Raw genomic sequence first — 18,617 nt, 5'->3', positions numbered from 1 at the left:
ATGTCTAATTTATTAAAATCATGAAAGTTATACAACTTGACATTAGTTTATTAAAAGTTTAACAAAAATTACATGTTTCGGGCCCTATGAAATGTTTTATTTTCTTTCACCATATGTTTTATTGTTACCAAATTCTGTATTGTAGCATGTCTAATTATTTGAATGCATAAAAACAACTTAATTTATTCAAATTTATTCTTAAAATAGCCGTATGAAATGTTTTCTTTTTCCTCATAAATTCTGTTTTGTATCTAGTTATCAAATGAAGGCATAAAACATTAATTTCATTTATCTTTAAATTATTGAAAATCAAACTTTATTTATTTTGGCGAACAAAGGGGATTTAACATTCAAATTAAAACATGGAAGAAATGTTGTTTGATCATTACTTTAATTTTTAAAAATTTTTTTAAAAGTTTTAATTATTTTTAAACCAAATTTTTATTTTGAAGGGTTGCTGTGAATACCTTTACAGTTCAGTGTGACGCTAGTTTTACTAAAATGAAATGGTAAAATACTCATGAAGTGACTCTCAGAGCAGTTGTCCTCATTTAGTGAGACGACAGACGCTGAAATCACCGCGAGCGTCACACGCGCTACAGTTGTGTAGTAAATTCATCCATTAATTAATGAATTCATTCATACAGAGATGATCGCGTAATTTGAGTTAATGCTCATCAGATTCTGTGTGAAGAAATATAAAGTAAGCTTGTATAAAAATATCAGTATTTTTCCAAACATGAACTAAAAGCTCTAATGGACGCTGTTCAGTGATGCTTGCACATGACTGCCTGCCTGAGTTTTGTCGACAAAATTTGGCGGAGGTGGCCGCCTCATAATTCTCTATGCAGGAAAAACCCTGCACTTTAGGCCTGTTAAATGTTTAAAGTGGTGGCACCAATTTTACTGTAATGTTGAATGGCTATATTTACTCATTAAAAAGTGGCATTAAAGATGACATTAAAGAAATATGAAAAATATGCTGTCTTTGTTCTCCATTCATTTGGAAATTCAGTGTGAAAAAATATTTATGATTGCAAATTTTAATATTAGGTACGGATAATTGCTACATAAGTACAGACATATATAATATAGAATTATATTAAATAAGTATAAAACAACAAATTCTTGATGTTAGAAGTATACAATATTTGTGTTTACTGACATGTGATATTTACAAAATATGATGTAGCATGTTTTCTCTCGGCTGCGTCCCAGGCTCCGCGCCCTGTCTGGTGGAGTGGGTAGCAGCAGTGTGGCCTCCCCTCCGCTCTCACCCGCATTGCCAAAGTATAAACTCGCAGACTATCGCTATGGGAGAGAAGAGATGCTAGCACTTTATGTAAAGGATAACGTGGTACGGACGAATTTTCTGTCAGTCTCATTTACCTTAAAGCATCTTGTTCACTTTACATGTTCAGGTTTAAATGTTTCCAAACTTTTCTTCCTCTTTAGATTCCGGTAGATCTTCATGATAAGGAATTTCTACCTATTTTACAAGAGGAGCCCCTGCCACCATTGGCATTAGTCCCATTTACAGAGGAGGAACAGGTGAGAATTTGACCTGTTTACTCAGAAGACTTGCACATGGATTAGAAATGTCAAAGCGGTGCTTTCTCCAGCAGCTCTCTATTATCTATGAAACTGAAGTTGGGTTAAACTTCAATGAAAAGCTGTGCCTACGTATTCAAGTAGTGGCATTTGTTTTTTTGCATATGATGTCATTTTCTCTTTTTGGTCGAAACGGATAAGGAATGTACGCCCACTTGCCGTGTTGCTCTCACGCAACCCCTTGCTGAGCTTGCAGCTATGTATGTATTGGCCCTTACGTTCCTCTGCATGCGTGTCTGTCTCCACAGAGAAATTTCTCCATGTCTGTAAACAGTGCAGCAGTACTCCGTCTGACAGGAAGGGGTGGAGGGACGGTGGCAGGGGCACCCAGAGGCCGAAGTTCTTCACGGGGGCGAGGTTAGCTGCGTTGCAACCACAGACTTTCCTTTTTTCCTGCTCCGAAGACATGCAGTAACTTAATACATTTCTAACAGCGGAAATACTGCACTTTCTGTTAAACCAGAGCAGAGTGCAGACTTTTGTCACCTTGTGTAACATTTTCCTTCCTATGTAGTTGCCGTCTCGGTACAGACTGTATTTCTCATGCAGAATTAAGGTGAGCAAAGGTTAGACTAGTGCATGTACTCAAGAGCCCTTTTCTTGTTTGCTTGACAGGAAGGGGCAGAGGAGATGGAGGGTTTTACCAAAGAAGTTTTGATGATGTGGAGGGAGGTTTTGGCCGTGGAGGGAGAGAGATGCATCGCTCCCAGAGTTGGGAGGAGAGGTATTCAAAATTAATTGCACCTGCAGCACAAATTGTCTGTAAGCAATTGCGAATCTACAGCATGCTAAAGAATGTTGGTAGGTAACATGCAGACTAAAGATCCCGCTATGCTTACGGCCAAGTTCTTTTTTGGTTCTACGCTTAGGGTTAAAAAGTTTCAGATACCTATGCAGTGGTATACTGTCAGCAAATGTCTTGATGCAGCCCGTCCTCTCAGTAACAAAATAAACTCACAAGAAAACTGACAGCGATGAGAAAACAGTTGTAAAGAAAGCATCTGATCATAGAGAGAGATGCACTGAAATTCAGCACTCCAGAATTATTATTAGAATGAAAATTAATCCAATTTCTGCTGTAAAGCACCTCTCCAGTGTTCATGTTTTACTCGTGTTTGATCTCAATGCACTGAACTGGATAAGATTTCCATGTCAAAAAAAGCAGAACCATAGAGCATACTGACCTATTAGGTAATCGCCACGGACCAATGGAAGTTTGAAGGTGTATACCTGCCGAAGCAAAATTTTCCGGAAAGTTTGCTTGGACAGGCTGTTTCGACCTCTCAAACTGAACTCCAAACTAAATTTGTTTTGGCCTGATTTTTTATTTTATTTTTTCACACTGTCACACTAGCTTGTTTTTGGATTTTACTTACCAAAAGGTATATTTATAATAGTGAAAGTGAAAGTGAAGTGACACACAGCCAAGTATGGTGACCCATACTCGGAATTTGTGCTCTGCATTTAACCCATCCAACGTGCACACACCCGGAGCAGTGGGCTGCCATTTATGCTGCGGCGCCCGGGGAGCAGTTGGGGGTTCGGTGCCTTGCTCAAGGGCACCTCAGTCATGGTATTGAGGGTGGAGAGAGCGCTGAACATTCACTCCCCCCACCTACAATTCCTGCCGGCCCGAGAATCGAACTCGCAACCTTTGGATTACGAGTCCGACTCTCTAACCATTAGGCCACGACTTCCCTAGCCTAGATAGTAATCAGTGAGAAGGGACAAATTGAAATGAGGGTGAAAAGTGTATTAGTTGTCTGCGTTATTTGTATGTTTGGTTTGGGTTAACCTGATAACACTTTTTTTTCTGTCTTATCCAGGGGAGACAGAAGGTTTGAAAAGCCAGGTCGAAAAGATCCAGGTTAGTATGCTAGATTTTTAAGATATAAGTGAGAGGTGGGATAGTTGTCACCATGTACTTAGAAGGGGTCATATTCAGTTGCCTGTGATTGGGAGATTACATGAAAAAAGTGATGAGCATGACATTTTATGTCGACACTGAACCAACTGAATCTCTTTGTCCATAGATGGAGCACCAGCCCATTTTCCTCTCAATCACAGTAAGTGCTTCTCTTTGTTAACAGGTCTATAAAATGTACATTACTGTTGAAATGTTTGGGGTCTGTAAGTTAGGAAGTTAAAGAAATCAATACTTTTATTCAGCAAGGATGCATTCAAGTGATCTTTCACTTGATCAAGTGACATTTAAGTGTCAGTAAAGACTTTTACATTGTTCCAAAATATCTCTGTTCTAAATAAATGCTTTTCTTTCTTTTATCAAAAAAGTATCACGGTTTCCACATATAGTAAACGACTTGACTGTTTTCGACACTGTTTCTCGAGCAGCAAATCAGCATATTAGAATGAAGGATCATGTGACATTGGAGGAGTGATGGCAGCAATAAACTCAGCTCTACATAAACTTTACATTACATTTTAAAGTATCAGAATAATTTCAGTAAAATAATTTCTTAAATAAAAAAAAAAGCACACTTGGAGAGCATAAGAGACTTCTGTCTAAAACCATTAAAAAAAACATACTGAGCCCAAACGTTTAAGCAGTGGTGTATAATAGATGCATGGCATTCTTCCTGAGCTTTGAGTCAATCATAAATGCTTCAAATGCTCAATGTGTACTACTTATTTCTTCCCAAAAGTACGAGCAAACTATGAGGATGCTGCTGCAGGGAACGGTCGAAAGCACGAGTTCATTCGCTCAGAGAGTGACAACTGGCGCACGTCTCGAGATGAGCAGAATGGTGAGGATGATGATGGGGGCTGGAGGCTTGCAGGTTCTCGTCGGGATAATGAACGATGGTGTCCTCCAAGTCCAGGTATGTTGCATTCCATTTTTTTTTCCTCAAGAACTTTGTTTACTTAATTTGAAAGTTTTGTGATCTAAACTAATTCTTCATTTGCAGATGCCCCACGATCAGCAGGGTGGCGGGAACACCCGGATCAACGTCGGCGCTTCCCTTTCGATGCAAGAGGTGAAGATGGCAGTTACCGTAGGCCTCGGTCGGGCAGCGGGAGTGTAGAAGAGGAGAGAGACAGTTTGCCAGAATGGTGTCTGGAAGATGCAGAGGAGGAGACAGGGACATTTGACTCCTCTGGGGCCTTCCTCTCACTTAAGGTGAGGGCGTTGGAAGTGAGTTCTTGATCTTTGATCTTTCATTCTATATTACTGAGTAATAAGTGAGGATGTCTGTCCAAATGAATGTGTTTTGATGTGTGAATTTTCCTAATTGCTCAATTAGAAAGCTCCTAAGGAGCCAATCCTAGAAGAGGCGGAGCTGGACTTCCGGCCACTAGAGGAGAATGAAGAATGCACAGAAAAGGATGACAGTGAATCAGAACAAACCAAAGATACTGACACAGAAAGTAGACGTGAGATTGACCGAAATGAAGGTGAGAAGGCAGTCTCTTTGGGGTACTCTAGAAATCCAAAACAGATTTCAAGTTGTTCATTTGTTGTTTAAAATATTTTGAAAGAAGTCTCATGAAGGCTCCATTTATTTGATCAAAAATTCAGTAAAAAGAGTAATATAGAGAAATTGTATTACAATTTAAAGCAACTGTTTTCTATTTGAATATATTGTAATATGTATTTTTTCAGTTGATGGAAAAGCTGAATTTTCAGCATCATTACTCCAGTCTTCAGTGTCACATGATCCTTCAGAAATCATTCTAATATGCTGATTTGCTGCTCAAGAAACATTTCTTTTTATCACATGTAGGGTTGTAACGGTATGAGATTTTCACGATATGATAATCGTCTCAGAAAATATCACGGTTTCACGGTATATATTAAACAATAATTCTTATCAGTAACAATTCTTAAAAGAATAAGAAGTTATATGAGTGATCAAATCCTTTATTACAACAATATATACAACTTGAAACCATTTTAATGAAAGTATTGAAGTCTCCCTTCTGAAAAAAAAAACATTTTAAATTTCATTTAAAAAAAACAAAAACAATTAGAAACATAAAGCTATAGACCTTATGTATATCTAGATCACACTTTAACATTTTAATTAATGTTTTAAAATGTTATTAAATGAAAATGTAATAACTTATTTTTGGTGAAGTTCTACACAACAGAGGTATACTAAGTTAAAACATGGACAAACATGATATTTCTTAAAAATGTTTAAATAAGTTCATTATTATAAAGAATATTATTGTTTTTATTATAACTTTGAAGTACATTGTACAATGCTAATATATTTCTGTCATAATTTCAAAATGAATCGAACTTTCATTTTGACGGGTTGTAGCGAACCTTTTTCAGTTTCAAAGTGTATTTGACAATGGTTTTTCTCAAATAAAACTAGGAAATGTTTTCTCTCAGAGCACCTCTGCTGATGTTTATGTAGATGCTAAAAACACCATTAGTGTCATGCGTACTTCAGTATGTAGTAGATAAAACGGTGCCACTCAGAGACATGCAGAAACAAGCAGATTATCTATATAACCGTGTCTTTGGATTTTAATATTCACAGACACACATCATATCTACTTTTGATTTATCTATCCATCAGATTGCGCGTTTTATGTGACATCCTCGTTATACTGTAAATTCCATGTTCAGGACTGCACTGGTATTCTGCATGACGGAAATCATGCGGCCTTAATTTATAACTTGTTATAAATGCGACACACCTTCATCTGCACAGAGGGATGGTGTCCACGAATATAAGAATTTGATCGAATATGTTGGATGTATTACATGCTTTTTCAGCCACTTTTGCGTCCACATTTTTTACAAATTGGATCCGTCCTCAAGGACAACCCCACATTCGATGTTTTTTATAACCGAAGTATTCCCATACTGCAGATTTTAACTTTTTTTTTCGGCAGGGATGGAGATTAGATATAATCTCTGTCTCTGTCCTTTTCTCCACTGCACGTGCATGTAAGCAACCAACTGAATGCAGAGTGAAGCAGCCGAGCGAAAATAAGTTGTGCGGATGAGATTTTCCCCATTTTTAAAAAAAACCGTAGATATGCAAATGTTTACGGTATGATAACCGTGCACGTTCAAACCGTGATAGACCGTAATACTAGTATAGCATTACAACCCTAATCACATGATACTTTTTCAGTGTTCTTTGAATAGAATTACAAATATTTTTATTTTGTAATCATGTAAAGGTATTTACAGTCACTTTTGATGAATTTATTCCATTCTTGCCGAATAAAAGTATAATATCTTTAAATGTTAAAATCTTATTTACCTCAAAGTTTAGAACGGTCCTGTTATTTTTTCCCCCCATTTTTAAGTCTTCAGTCTCATACAATGTCAGCTAATGTCTCAACCCTTTAACAATTGTCAATCGCTGTCACTGTTTTTAATCAAACATTTATTTTTGGTTTACAGAAGGCAGTAAATCGGAAGAGCCATCACCAGTTGCTGTACCGTTTCCAGCAGTAGTAACACCTCCCAAGGCTGCAACCCCAGCTCCAATTCCATCTGTGCACCCGGAGCAGGCTGTAGAAAGTGAGAGACCATTGGAGAGAACGACGGTACCAGAACTCAGACCTGAACTCATTAAAGCACCACTACACACAACCCTACCAAATAGCATTGTGGAGGCCATTTCCATACCGCATGTCACAAACACTTTCCCAGGTAATAATCGCATCAATTAATATTTACTTTGTTCTGTAGCTTTCAGTTTGATGAATCTCTAGTTATAGCCTGCTTCTGCTTCCAGATCTTCCTGTCCCGATACCTTCGGTGCTGCCCGTTCAGTCGGTGCCCACTCAAGCTCAGCAGGTCAAGCCTTTGGAGATGCCAGTGGCTTTGGCTCCTGCTCTCCCCCACTCCACGGGCATTGTGGGCCCTATCAGCCGGCCCTCTGCCCTGCCCTCTGACATGGATGAGGATGAGGGACTCAAGCACTTTGAGCAGGTTTGAATGGCTGTTTACTGTACAGCAGTGCTTGCATCTGAATATTAAGCTGGTGCCTAAATTACAAGTTAAAAAATGATAAATGCACAGCAGAGCTATTCTAAAGTCTATCAGCTGCATTCTAATGTTGCTGTGAAGAATGAATGTTTCAACAGTAGATGAAGTTCATGTCCCATTTTTCCAAACTAACAGGAAGCCGAGAAAATGGTGGCATACCTGCAGGACGGCGGTGTGGACGATGAGCGTTTGGCAACTAAGATTGGTCACAAACCCACAGCTCTTCCCATTACCCATGAGGCTGCATTCAAATGGTTTTACAAAGATCCACAGGGAGAGATCCAAGGTAGGGAAACCAGGATCCAAACTAGGGGTGTGCGATATACACTGCCACTCAAAAGTTTGGGATCAGTAAGATTTTTAATGTTTTTTTTAAAGAAGTTGCTTCTGCTCATCAAGGCTGTATCTATTTGATCAAAAATACAGAAAAAAACTTATTTTGTGAAATATTATTGCAATTTAAAATAAGTTTTCTGTTTTAATATACTTTAAAATAGAATTTATTTCTGTGATCAAAGCTGAAATTTCAGCATCATTACTCCAGTCTTCAGTGTCACATGATCCTTCAGAAATCATTCTAATATGCTGATTTATAATCAATGTTGGAAACCGTTGTGCTGCTTCATATTTTTTGAGGGGACCTGTGATATTTTTTAGGATTCTCTGATTAATAAAAAGTTAAAAAGAACAGCATTTATTTTAAAAAATTAATTTTGTCACAATAAAATAACTCAAGCCACTAAAGGGAAATGATTAGCTCCTTGCTATCGGTAGCCAGTTACATTACATAAGATTTCACTTACCACATGAACGGAGTAAGGAGAGATGACTGAGGATGATGGCGAATGATTTACAGATCCTGAGCACCACTGACAAGCATCTGATCTTGTAAAATTTGTGATAAGTACTGCCACTCCATAGTATAAACAGAGTTCGTGCAATCGCAAATCTCCAAAGTGAAAGTGAAACTAAAAAGTGATCGTGCATTTGAAAGCAGTTTCAATGCCCAGCATATTAATAGTGGCTCCCTGATGCCCGCATTTTATTTGCAGTATAATTACCCGACGATATAACTGCGCGAGAAAGTATTGAAATATATATATTTTCCCTGTTTCCTTCCTGTAAGCTACTGAAAAAAGCCCCACTGTGAAACAGATTACTCATGGCCCTTCCAAATAAGCCAATAACAGACCGTTTCATTCTAGGGAGAAATCCTAGGGTTGTAAATGCACATGTAAAACTGTTTCTGGAGAATTTTTGCCCTTACCTAAGCCACATACCTTCTATGTAGATATCAGAGAACAATTTAAAATATTGTATCAATGCATTCTATGGCACCTTTAATGACAACTGGGATCACATAGTGTGACATGATCATCATGTTCGTACAGTCTGACAAGTACAATCCTAAAGGACTTTTAAAAAAATCGCAGTGTGAGCCCGGCTTAAGAGTGCCGTTTTTCAAAAATTACCATGATTACAAATAAGTTCAATAAACAAGAAGTTAATTAAGGGACTTACATTTTACATTTTAGACACTATATTTCGTGTTTTTTATGCTATTTTGACAACAAAAATAATTCTGAACACAACCACAATGCTGTTTTGTGTCTCTGAGCAACATGTTTCGTTCCTGAATGAATCAACCATTTAAAGGTAGGGTAAGTGATTTCTGGTAGCCAATGTTGATATTTGAAATCACCAAAGCAAACACGCCCCTACCCCAAAAGGGTCTCGCCCCTATTTTGATAGCTCTGCCCCACACATGTACGCAACCCAGGCAACGATTAGTTCTGTGAAACAAAGCAAAACCAATGTTACTCACATATTGAGAAGAAACAAAGCAACCTTGGCGTCCGATCGCAGGCCTTCCCACTCCTTCAGTTCTCTTCAGCGCTGGAAAGTTAATCTGATATTTACACGGGTCGTACTTCTTGCCTTGTCGTAACACCGGACGCGAGTGGTGCGGCGCGACAAAATACTGTAGAACTCATTATAAGCAGTGATGCTGTCTACACTGGATGCGGCGTGACATGACAAATCCCTGACGGTAAACTTCTGCCGCGTTCTATTTATGACACATTGACACAAATTTCAAATGATTTTCAACGGTCGCTTTGTCCCGTCCAGTGTAGACAGACAGTGCGTTCACACGGCGAGCAGCTGCGCGGCGCATGTAGACACTGTGTAAGCCTTCTTTTGTTCCGCAGACGTTTTCCTCTTTTGCTTTTTATCCACCATCTCTATCTTTCTGTCGTCGCTCGGCTAATGTCCGTCATGTGCACTGAGCGCTCTCTCTTCGCATCATGAGTAGACAAGCCCCTTACTGCTGATTGGCTGAAAGTTTGTTTTAGTACTGGGCCCGACTCAGTTTTCTAAAGTGTTTTTGAAAAAAATACATACCCCACCTTTAAATAATTTGGTTCAATCGCAATGACTTCCTTATTAACAATGACTTGCTGCCACTTACTGGCGGTTTTAATTTCATAATTAAAGTATCTGTTCAACATATTATGATTAATATATCAAAACATTATTTATGCATTTGTAATTGCAGGTTAAATGCATTCATGTCCTGCATTAAACAGTGTGTAAATACATCTTAATGCCACTTCAGATGCAGCTTCTGAACATTTAATCACTGATGTAAGAATTTGACTCAAAAGATAATGGACACTTTAAAAAAAAAATGGCTTTATAAAGGTAAAAATGCCCAAAAATGTATAAATCAATTTAAGCTTATTGAAAAAGATTTATTTCTATCTGACCACCACACTGAATATGAAGAATATCAAAAACTTTAGGAGTCAGCTGTCCGTGGCATTACTCAAGGTACCAGCACAATGATTCACTCAGCAAGATATTGTCTAATTAATATAAAATCACAGAAAATATTGAGATTATTTTTGTGTATATATTGCACACTAGGGCTGGGAAAATAAATCGATGCATGGCGAATCGAGAAATGATTCAGCACCGATTCTGAGGTTTTCCAAATGCATCACGATTCCTCTGGAATCGATTCTGAGCTTAGTTTTGAACAGCAGATGGCACTGCATGCTTTAGAAACAGCAGTACTCTGCTTGTTTCCAAATCCTTACACACACTTGAACCTAAAATAATCATTCATAAAATTAAAAAAGCAAATTAAAAAGGGTGTTCACAGTGGGCTGTTTACATTAATCTGGCGTCATAAAAGCATTCTGAGCTGAGGTGAAATTACAGACTCTCTTATTCATGAGCATTTATGAGTGCGCATAATAACTAGGTTAGAGCGCCATCTGCTGTTAAAATCTAAGCTCAGAAAGAATCGATTCCACAGGAATCGCGATGCATTCGGAAAATATCAGAATCGATCCACAAATCGATTCTACATCGATTTATCGTCCCAGCCCTATTGCACACCCCTAATCCAAACCTGCATTATGAAAGCTGTTGTGCAGCAAAAACATGGTTAAATTAAGTACACTACCCATCAAAAGTTTGGAGGTTGTTTTTTATGTTTTGAAAGATTTAGTTGATCAGAAAATACTGTTAAACAGTTATTTTGTGACATCTTATAACAATTTAAAAAATAACTTTTCTTTTTTTAATGTATATTGAATTCTGTGATGATAGCTGAATTTTCAATAGACATTACTCCAGTCTTCAGAATCCTTCAGAAATCATTGATATGCTGATTTGGTGCTCAAAAAACATTTCTAAGTTATTACAGTTGAAAACAGTTGTGTCTTGATGAATAGAAAGTTCAAAAGAACAGCATTTATTTTAAATGGAATATGAATAATTAGAATAGAAAAAGAAGCATTGTTAAAGTTTTTCTTGCTGAAAGTATTCATTTTTTAAAAAATGCAATGACCCCAAAATTTGAAATGGTAGTGTGCTTTTTTTTTTTTTTAACTAACATTTAATAAGACATGTACACTTTTTTTCTGAATAAGGTCATAGTTTAAAGTCATAGTTTTTCTGTTTTAAATGCTTTTAAGCATATTGTCCATTTAATTTGTATAAAAGCAAAAGCTTAAAAAATAGGTTTTTTATTCATTCAAAAAAGTTTTTTTATTCATGATGCAACATTGTAAATAAAAAAAAAACATACATTTTTTAATTTTTGAAGTTTTAAACATTTGAGTTTTCAACAAATTGGTTGCATTCTCAACTACAGAATTACTCTGCCTTGTTACAATCGCTTTTTAAAGAGCATATAATTTTTGCCCCTTGTCTGTGATGAAGCCTCTCTAACCCTCAAAGAATTTAAAATGTTACTGTACTGCTCTGAATAGCCACATGCAGTGACCCAAGTCTGTCTGTCTTCTCACAGGACCATTTAATAACCAGGAGATGTCGGAGTGGTTTCAGGCAGGCTATTTCACCATGACCTTGCAGGTGAAGCGAGGCTGTGACGAGATCTTCCAGCCCCTCGGAGAGATGATTAAGTTGTGGGGGCGAGTGCCCTTTACACCCGGCCCCACACTAGCCCCCATACTGGTAATAAGACTTGTGTGTATCTGTGAAATACCAGACCCAGGACATCTTCCCCAGTTTTTCAGCATCCTAAAAGTTTTGATTTGTGTTCTCTTTGTATATAGGGAGATGCAGATCAAGAGAGGATGAAGAGACAACAGGAGATTAATGCTCTAAATATGTATCAGCTACAGCAGCTGCAATATCAGTACTTACTCAGGTATGACAACAGACAGTGAAGTGTGCAATTTTTTGCAGTGCTAACAGAATTGGCACAATGAACAGCAAAAAATTATCTGTTCAAAATCTCCATTTCACTCTTCCATTGTTCTGCCCTAAACGTGCACCATTTGTTGAACCAATGTTATTTTAAGCTCAGTTCGGCTGCTTGAGAAGATTGTGATTACATTTAGTGTACTCACCAAGGTGGCCTTTATTTGATCAAAAATACAATAAAACCAGTAATATTGTAAAATTATATTACACTTATGCTAAATGCATATGTATGTAATGTAACATTTTAAACACCTGTTTTTGTTTTATTTTTATTTTAATATGTTCATCTGGTGGTTAAAAAAACCTCTTATTTTCAATTTTAAAAACAGTTGTGTTGTCTTAATATTTTTGTGAAAAGCCTAATAAATTTTCATGATTCTTTGTACAATAGAAAACAGCATTTATATGAAAAATCTTTTGTAACATTATAAAAGTCTTGAATGTTTTTTGATAAATTTAATTGCATCCTTGCTGAATGTTAATTTCTTAAGAAATGCAAACGCATGACTTTTTATTACATTGTCTTATTTAACTCAGAACAAAATGAAAGTTGCTAAGACACTTTCTTTTCCTCTAGGCAACAGTATGCTTTGGCTCAGCAGAAAGTTTTAAGCTCTGCACCTCCTCCACAACAGCAGCAGCTCAATCTCCTCCTCCATCAGGCGCTCAAGATCAGGTGTGATTAAATGGCTTTTGTTTTCAGTCTTCCTGTCACATTCACTCATCAGAGCAAACAGAGGAATGTATTATATTAATACTGCAAAGTGTGGGTGGTGTTAAATTGCATTGGTATTGTGGTTGAGCGTCTGTGACACAATCTCATGGTTTGATTCGTGTGCCCCTGCAGAACGCCAGAGCCGCAACAGAGCCTTTTACCTCCTGTCACACGCTCCATGTCGGTGCCAGACTCGGGATCTGTTTGGGAAATGCAGAACCCTTCCACTCAGGCATCCTGTTCTCCAAACATGCAGCCCGCCACTCCCAGCAGTACGTCTGAACATTTAGAACTGGAAATGTACTTTTGTCTAGTGTAGAATAAGGGATAGTTCACCCAAATTGAATCTGTAATCATTTACTCAGCCCCCCTCCTGTTCCAAACCTGTATGAGTTTCTTTCTTCTGTTGAGCACAAAAGCATATATTTCTTTTGGTAACCAAACAAGTGATGGTAGGCATCGACTTCCTCTCTAACTCTTTAGGCATGCAGATTTGGAACAAATCGAGGGTGAGTGAATGATGACAGCAGCGAATTATTAAATTTTTGGGTGAACTATCCCTTTAAGAAATGAATTTTTGGAAATATTAAACTTTTCCACCCCTCTCCACATGCTTGAACAGTTTATGCGTTCATCTTACCTCTCACTAGAAATGCTGAATTAGACCATCAGCCGTTGAGTCAAGAGTAGGTTTAAATGGAAAAAGTGCTTTGGTCTTCCTGCAGGGCTTGTATTGTATGACAGGTGTGCTTGCTTTCTACTCTCACTTACAGTAACGCACCATGTCTAGTTTTGGATATGAGTCATGCTCGTCTCATGGTATAACCCTGTTACAAGTGATTTGACTCAGCTGAATAGATGCCACTTATGCAGAACAGAAACGTGGCTTTTAACTGGAACAGGGGATTGTGTTTTTGCTGTTTTTTTTTATACATTTTTTTTTTTGTATACATTTTATTTACATTTGTAATAATGTTCTTGGCAGAATCTCATACCACATTTACTGCAGTTGTCACATACTGATAAATATCAGAATCTGTAGCTTAGATTACTGAGTAGTGTTGGGTGATATGCTCAATTTTCATATCGTCCTATCGTCAGCCTGTGAGATCACTGATACACAATATTATTGTGCTAATTTATTTACTTAGTTTCATTGCCAGGAGTGAACCAACTCCAGCGTTAGGCTAAAAGCAGCCTAATGTTTTTAATATGACTGAATTTGTATTTAACATGATAACAAATTAATAGAAACATTGTAAGTTACTAATTATAATGCTTACATTTCCTCAGTTATTCAAGAAGCAGCTACAGAAAACGAGCAAAGAACATTATTCTACAATACCAATGAACATCATCACAAGCTCAGTCTAGTGCAAGTTTATGCACCTTAAAAGCATGCTCGTTATAATCATCGTACGTACATCTGCACTTTGTTGTTTGTGATGAGAGAATTCGCGAGTCAGAATTCAGTCAGTGCGCGCTGAACCACGGAACTCTTCTGTTTCAGCAATTTCTCATCTGAATGCCTCTGATTGGCTATTGCATTCATAAGCTCAGCATAATCATGTGTAATTAGTTATAATGACGCGCAGCACTGTAAAAATCTGGAAAAAGAAATATAATGCAACAAAATAAGCCCTAATATTAATTAAATAGTATTACTAGCCTGATGATGATAATAATAATAATAATCGTCTTGCTATCGTCAAAGGCATCAGCCACAGGCGATATCTCTGACTATCGTCGTTACATGATACAATCGTCTATCGGCACAACGCTATTACGGAGTTAGATGCGATACATGTCAAGATTCACTATATTGTGTTCTGTCATGAATTTTCATTCAATGAGGTGTTTGAGACATATTGCAGGAAAATCTGGTGCAGCTTGTTAACTTACGCATTATGATAACATTTTATAACGTTCTTTTGCCTCTAAATCGTCAGCAACAGCTGTGGTTGCTTGGGGTTGACTCATTTTCTCAGACTAGTTTTCTATGATAACATGCCTGCTTAATGATCATCTGCATAGGTCATCAGTGATGCATCTTTTTGTAACTTTTTGAAGCATTGAAATTATTCAGTTATTGCAAATGTTTATTATAAGCATATCGCAATTTGCAGTTTTTAAATAAATTTGCTTGGTCTTGCAGTCCTATTGAAATGGCACCCAAAAGTTTTCTTGAGTATCAGAATTTGTGCCAGATGCCTACAATTCAAGCTTGCTGTGACTGTGTCTTTTTAGCTTGGGAAGGGAGTAGCGTATGGGATCTGCCACTAGACTCCATGCCTCAAGCGTCTTCCATTGAACAGATGCAGCTGGAGAAAGCCAAAGCTTTGAAGGTAAGGAAGATTTGATATACGAGTACATGAATTTAAGGCCATTTTATGATCTTACTTGAAATATTTAACTAAAACAAACTTGTGCCAAGGCAACATTTCTTATTTTCATAGTTTAACTTGATGTACTTAAATAACTAAAACAAAAATTAGTAAGAACAAAAAAACTCAATAACAAAATGCACAAAATTTAACTTGCATTAAATAGAAAACTAAAATTCAAAAGATTATTCAAAACTTTAGTAGTATTAATGATACTAAAATAACACTGACCCAAATCTAATTTTGTAAATGTTTATTTTATTTTATTTATTTTTTAATGGAATTTCTTCTGCTTTAAAGCTTGAGATGGAGAGACGGGAGGCAGAGCTTCGGGCCAAAAGGGAAGAGGAGGAGAGGAAGCGACTGGAAGAGGCACTGCGTGCTAGACAAGAGGAAGAGCGGAAACGTTTGGAGGAAGAAGAGCTGGCACGGCGCAAGCAGGTCAGGAGAGAAGAGAAAATATGGAGTGCACATTATTTAAGCTCAAATACAATGCTTTACTTCTGAAAATGTGCTACCATACAGAGGAATGAGAGTTTTTACTTTCAGCACAAGTTTGTTGTACAAGCACTCACTGCACTTTTTATCATGGAAACTGTTCTTAATGTACTTGTCACATTAGTAGTCAGAATTCTAAGTGGGCGGTTCTTTGATGCTCAGTGATATTAATGCAATATTGTGTCTTTGTAGGAGGAGGCTCTCCAGAGGCAGCGGGAGCAGGAGGAGGTGCAGCGGCGGAAGAAAGAGGAGGAGGAAAGGTTAGCTCAGGAGGAGGCACTCCGTCGGCTGGAGGAGAGGAGAAGAGAAGAGGAGGAGAGGAGACAAAGGGAAGAATTCCTCCGCAAACAGGTAAGACTTACCTGCACATGAACATTTGTTATAAAATGGATTTAAAGTTTTAATTGTTTGAGCCAAATTCAAAGCCTTTGTAAAATAAGTTGTCGGGCAAATACCAGAGATGTAGGCAAAATGTTTTAAATTTGATATGAAAAAGATGAAATGTAAAAAAAAACAAATTATAGAAAAAAAACTTACAAAATTTGTTAATGTGGAACTTCATCTATGCCTGCTATTGTTACTAGGTCAGTCTTACCCTTAACCATGGTAAAATCACTAATGCGTGGCAATTGACCTTTTTTTTATTTTCCAGCAGGAAGAGGAGCGGAGGAAACAGGAAGAGCTGGAAGCTCAGAGGCGGCGTGAGGAAGAGAAGAGGTTAGAAGAGGAGGCAGCGGCCGCGGCAGCAGCATTAGCAAGGCAACAGCAGGAGGAGCAGAAGAGGAGAGAGCAGGAGATGCAGAGGCAGCAGGAGCTACAGAGGCAGCGGCAGCAACAGCAGGAGGCGCTCCGTCGCCTGCAGCAGCAGCAGCAACAACAGCAGCTCGCGCAGATGAAGGTGATACATCCTGAAGATAATTAGAAATAACTATTACTATCATTTATTAAATTATTTAATTTACAGCATTTTACAGTGCACTAGTATTATTGCAATTGTAATGTAATTATTGATTTTTATTTTGTAAATACAATTATTTTATATCTTATATATAATTACCATAATTATTAGAAGTTATTACTATTGTATTGTGTAGTCATTTTGAATAGAGAGAACCAGTTTTCCTTCTTTTTTGTGCTTAGTTGATCACAAGCCCGATTATTTTACAAAAAGGGAATTTATGATTGTTACTGCATAACCTGAAAACATCTTTTTGTTGGTCGAATGACCCAGTTATTGTGTTTTTGTTTTTCATGTGTATGTTCCCAGCTCCCCTCATCCTCTAAGTGGGGTCAGCAGTCAACCACAGCAAACACCCTCTCACAGTCTCAAAATGCCCTGTCGCTCGCTGAAATCCAGAAACTGGAGGAGGAGAGAGAACGACAAACACGAGAAGAGGTATGCTGGGGATTCCTCTTCCCCATCTCACACTTTCTCTCGTAAATTACAATAGGTTTCCGTTTCCCATTTCGTAGAGGTATGAGAGTCATTAGCGGATGACACATCTCTTGTGTAGTGTGCTTTTTCTGATCTTTGTTCTTCGCCCCTGCAGCAAAGACGACAGCAGCAGGAGCTCCAGAGGACACAGCAGCAGCAACCTCAGACAAAGCTCTCAGGCTGGGGCAATGTGGCCAAGCAGCCAGCGGCTACCAAGTCTCTGCTGGAGATCCAGAGAGAGGAAGCGCAACAGATGAAACAGCGGAAGGAACAACAACAGCAGCAGCAGCAGCAGCAGCAACAACAACAACAGCAACCGCAACCGCAACCGCAACAGCAACAGCAGCAGCAGCAGCAACAACACTCAACTGTTTCCCAGCAAAACCGCACACAGAACCAAGTGGTGAGTTATACACATCCTTTGAAGAAGCCTAAAGTTACAGTGCCCTCAAAAGTACGTCCGGGGTTCCCACGGGTCTTTAGAAGGTCTTAATGTCAATTTAAGGTCCTAAGTTTTAAATATCTTTAGTATATCAAAACTTAATTATTTTAGGAGGTTTTAATTTCTGGGTTGCCCTGTCATAGGTAGGAAAGACAAAAATCATTCAATTCAGTATATAGATTTTACAAGTATTGGCACAATGATCATTTTATTGCCTTTCTTTAAACACATTATCATCGTATCGACAAAAATCCAATATCGACTGACCTCTAATTTGTATACGTTTATATTTTAGTGTACTTTTATGGAGCGAATTTTGTGCCAATATTCAAACAAATCCAGCTTTTTGCAAATAAACACAATCTGCTTTGCAAAGAAAAACTCGACTTTCAAACAAACGCAAACTGATTTGCAAATACAAAACTCTATTTGAGAGAAAATGCAGAGGTATGGATAAATATGTATTGTGTGTTACAACTGTGAGACTCATTTGCCTTTTTATGACGAAATGTGACTTGATTTTCTCACAAATGCGTGCAGGCAGATTTTCTCGCATGTGTCCAAACAGATTTTCTCACAAATGCAATCCAAAAACAGCAGATGGGGACAATTTGTGAAAACACCTTGGCTAAATGGTTAATTATAGATATAGTAAGACAGAAACTCACCTGTTTCCCACTCATGTTGGTCTGCTGTATTCCCTGAAAAGGTGTTTTGGGTCTCGAGAGACTAGCGTAAATTGACCAACAGCGCCGTCTGCTGTTTTTGGATTGCATTTGTGAGAAAATCTGTTTGCACACGTGAGAAAATCT

General features: G+C 37.9%; 1 protein-coding gene across 4 annotated transcripts in view; it reads left to right on the top strand.

Moving 5' to 3' along the window:
- Nucleotides 1-18,617, top strand: part of gigyf2 (GRB10 interacting GYF protein 2) — a 33,932-nt gene that overhangs the window by 3,573 nt on the left and 11,742 nt on the right. The window contains exons 3-24 of one of the 4 annotated variants that reach the window (XM_058747198.1): nucleotides 1,219-1,357; nucleotides 1,456-1,551; nucleotides 1,860-1,968; nucleotides 2,227-2,335; nucleotides 3,438-3,478; nucleotides 3,645-3,677; nucleotides 4,275-4,451; nucleotides 4,539-4,765; nucleotides 4,875-5,025; nucleotides 7,001-7,252; nucleotides 7,338-7,534; nucleotides 7,727-7,877; nucleotides 11,913-12,079; nucleotides 12,181-12,275; nucleotides 12,909-13,007; nucleotides 13,179-13,318; nucleotides 15,294-15,391; nucleotides 15,731-15,871; nucleotides 16,121-16,279; nucleotides 16,584-16,826; nucleotides 17,196-17,324; nucleotides 17,479-17,766. In XM_058747198.1, coding sequence (XP_058603181.1) covers nucleotides 1,219-1,357; nucleotides 1,456-1,551; nucleotides 1,860-1,968; nucleotides 2,227-2,335; nucleotides 3,438-3,478; nucleotides 3,645-3,677; nucleotides 4,275-4,451; nucleotides 4,539-4,765; nucleotides 4,875-5,025; nucleotides 7,001-7,252; nucleotides 7,338-7,534; nucleotides 7,727-7,877; nucleotides 11,913-12,079; nucleotides 12,181-12,275; nucleotides 12,909-13,007; nucleotides 13,179-13,318; nucleotides 15,294-15,391; nucleotides 15,731-15,871; nucleotides 16,121-16,279; nucleotides 16,584-16,826; nucleotides 17,196-17,324; nucleotides 17,479-17,766 — 3,241 coding nt within the window. Of the gene's footprint in view, nucleotides 1-1,218; nucleotides 1,358-1,455; nucleotides 1,552-1,859; nucleotides 1,969-2,226; nucleotides 2,336-3,437; nucleotides 3,479-3,644; nucleotides 3,678-4,274; nucleotides 4,452-4,538; nucleotides 4,766-4,874; nucleotides 5,026-7,000; nucleotides 7,253-7,337; nucleotides 7,535-7,726; nucleotides 7,878-11,912; nucleotides 12,080-12,180; nucleotides 12,276-12,908; nucleotides 13,008-13,178; nucleotides 13,319-15,293; nucleotides 15,392-15,730; nucleotides 15,872-16,120; nucleotides 16,280-16,580; nucleotides 16,827-17,195; nucleotides 17,325-17,478; nucleotides 17,767-18,617 lie in introns of all 4 variants that reach the window. The other 3 variants (XM_058747202.1, XM_058747189.1, XM_058747210.1) reach the window with 3 other exon arrangements.

Source organism: Onychostoma macrolepis, chromosome 02 (genome assembly GCF_012432095.1).
Source record: "Onychostoma macrolepis isolate SWU-2019 chromosome 02, ASM1243209v1, whole genome shotgun sequence".
Taxonomy (NCBI): Eukaryota; Metazoa; Chordata; class Actinopteri; order Cypriniformes; family Cyprinidae; genus Onychostoma; species Onychostoma macrolepis.
The sequence above is the reverse complement of the archived record's forward strand: the minus strand, read 5'-3'. Positions and strand labels throughout refer to the sequence as shown.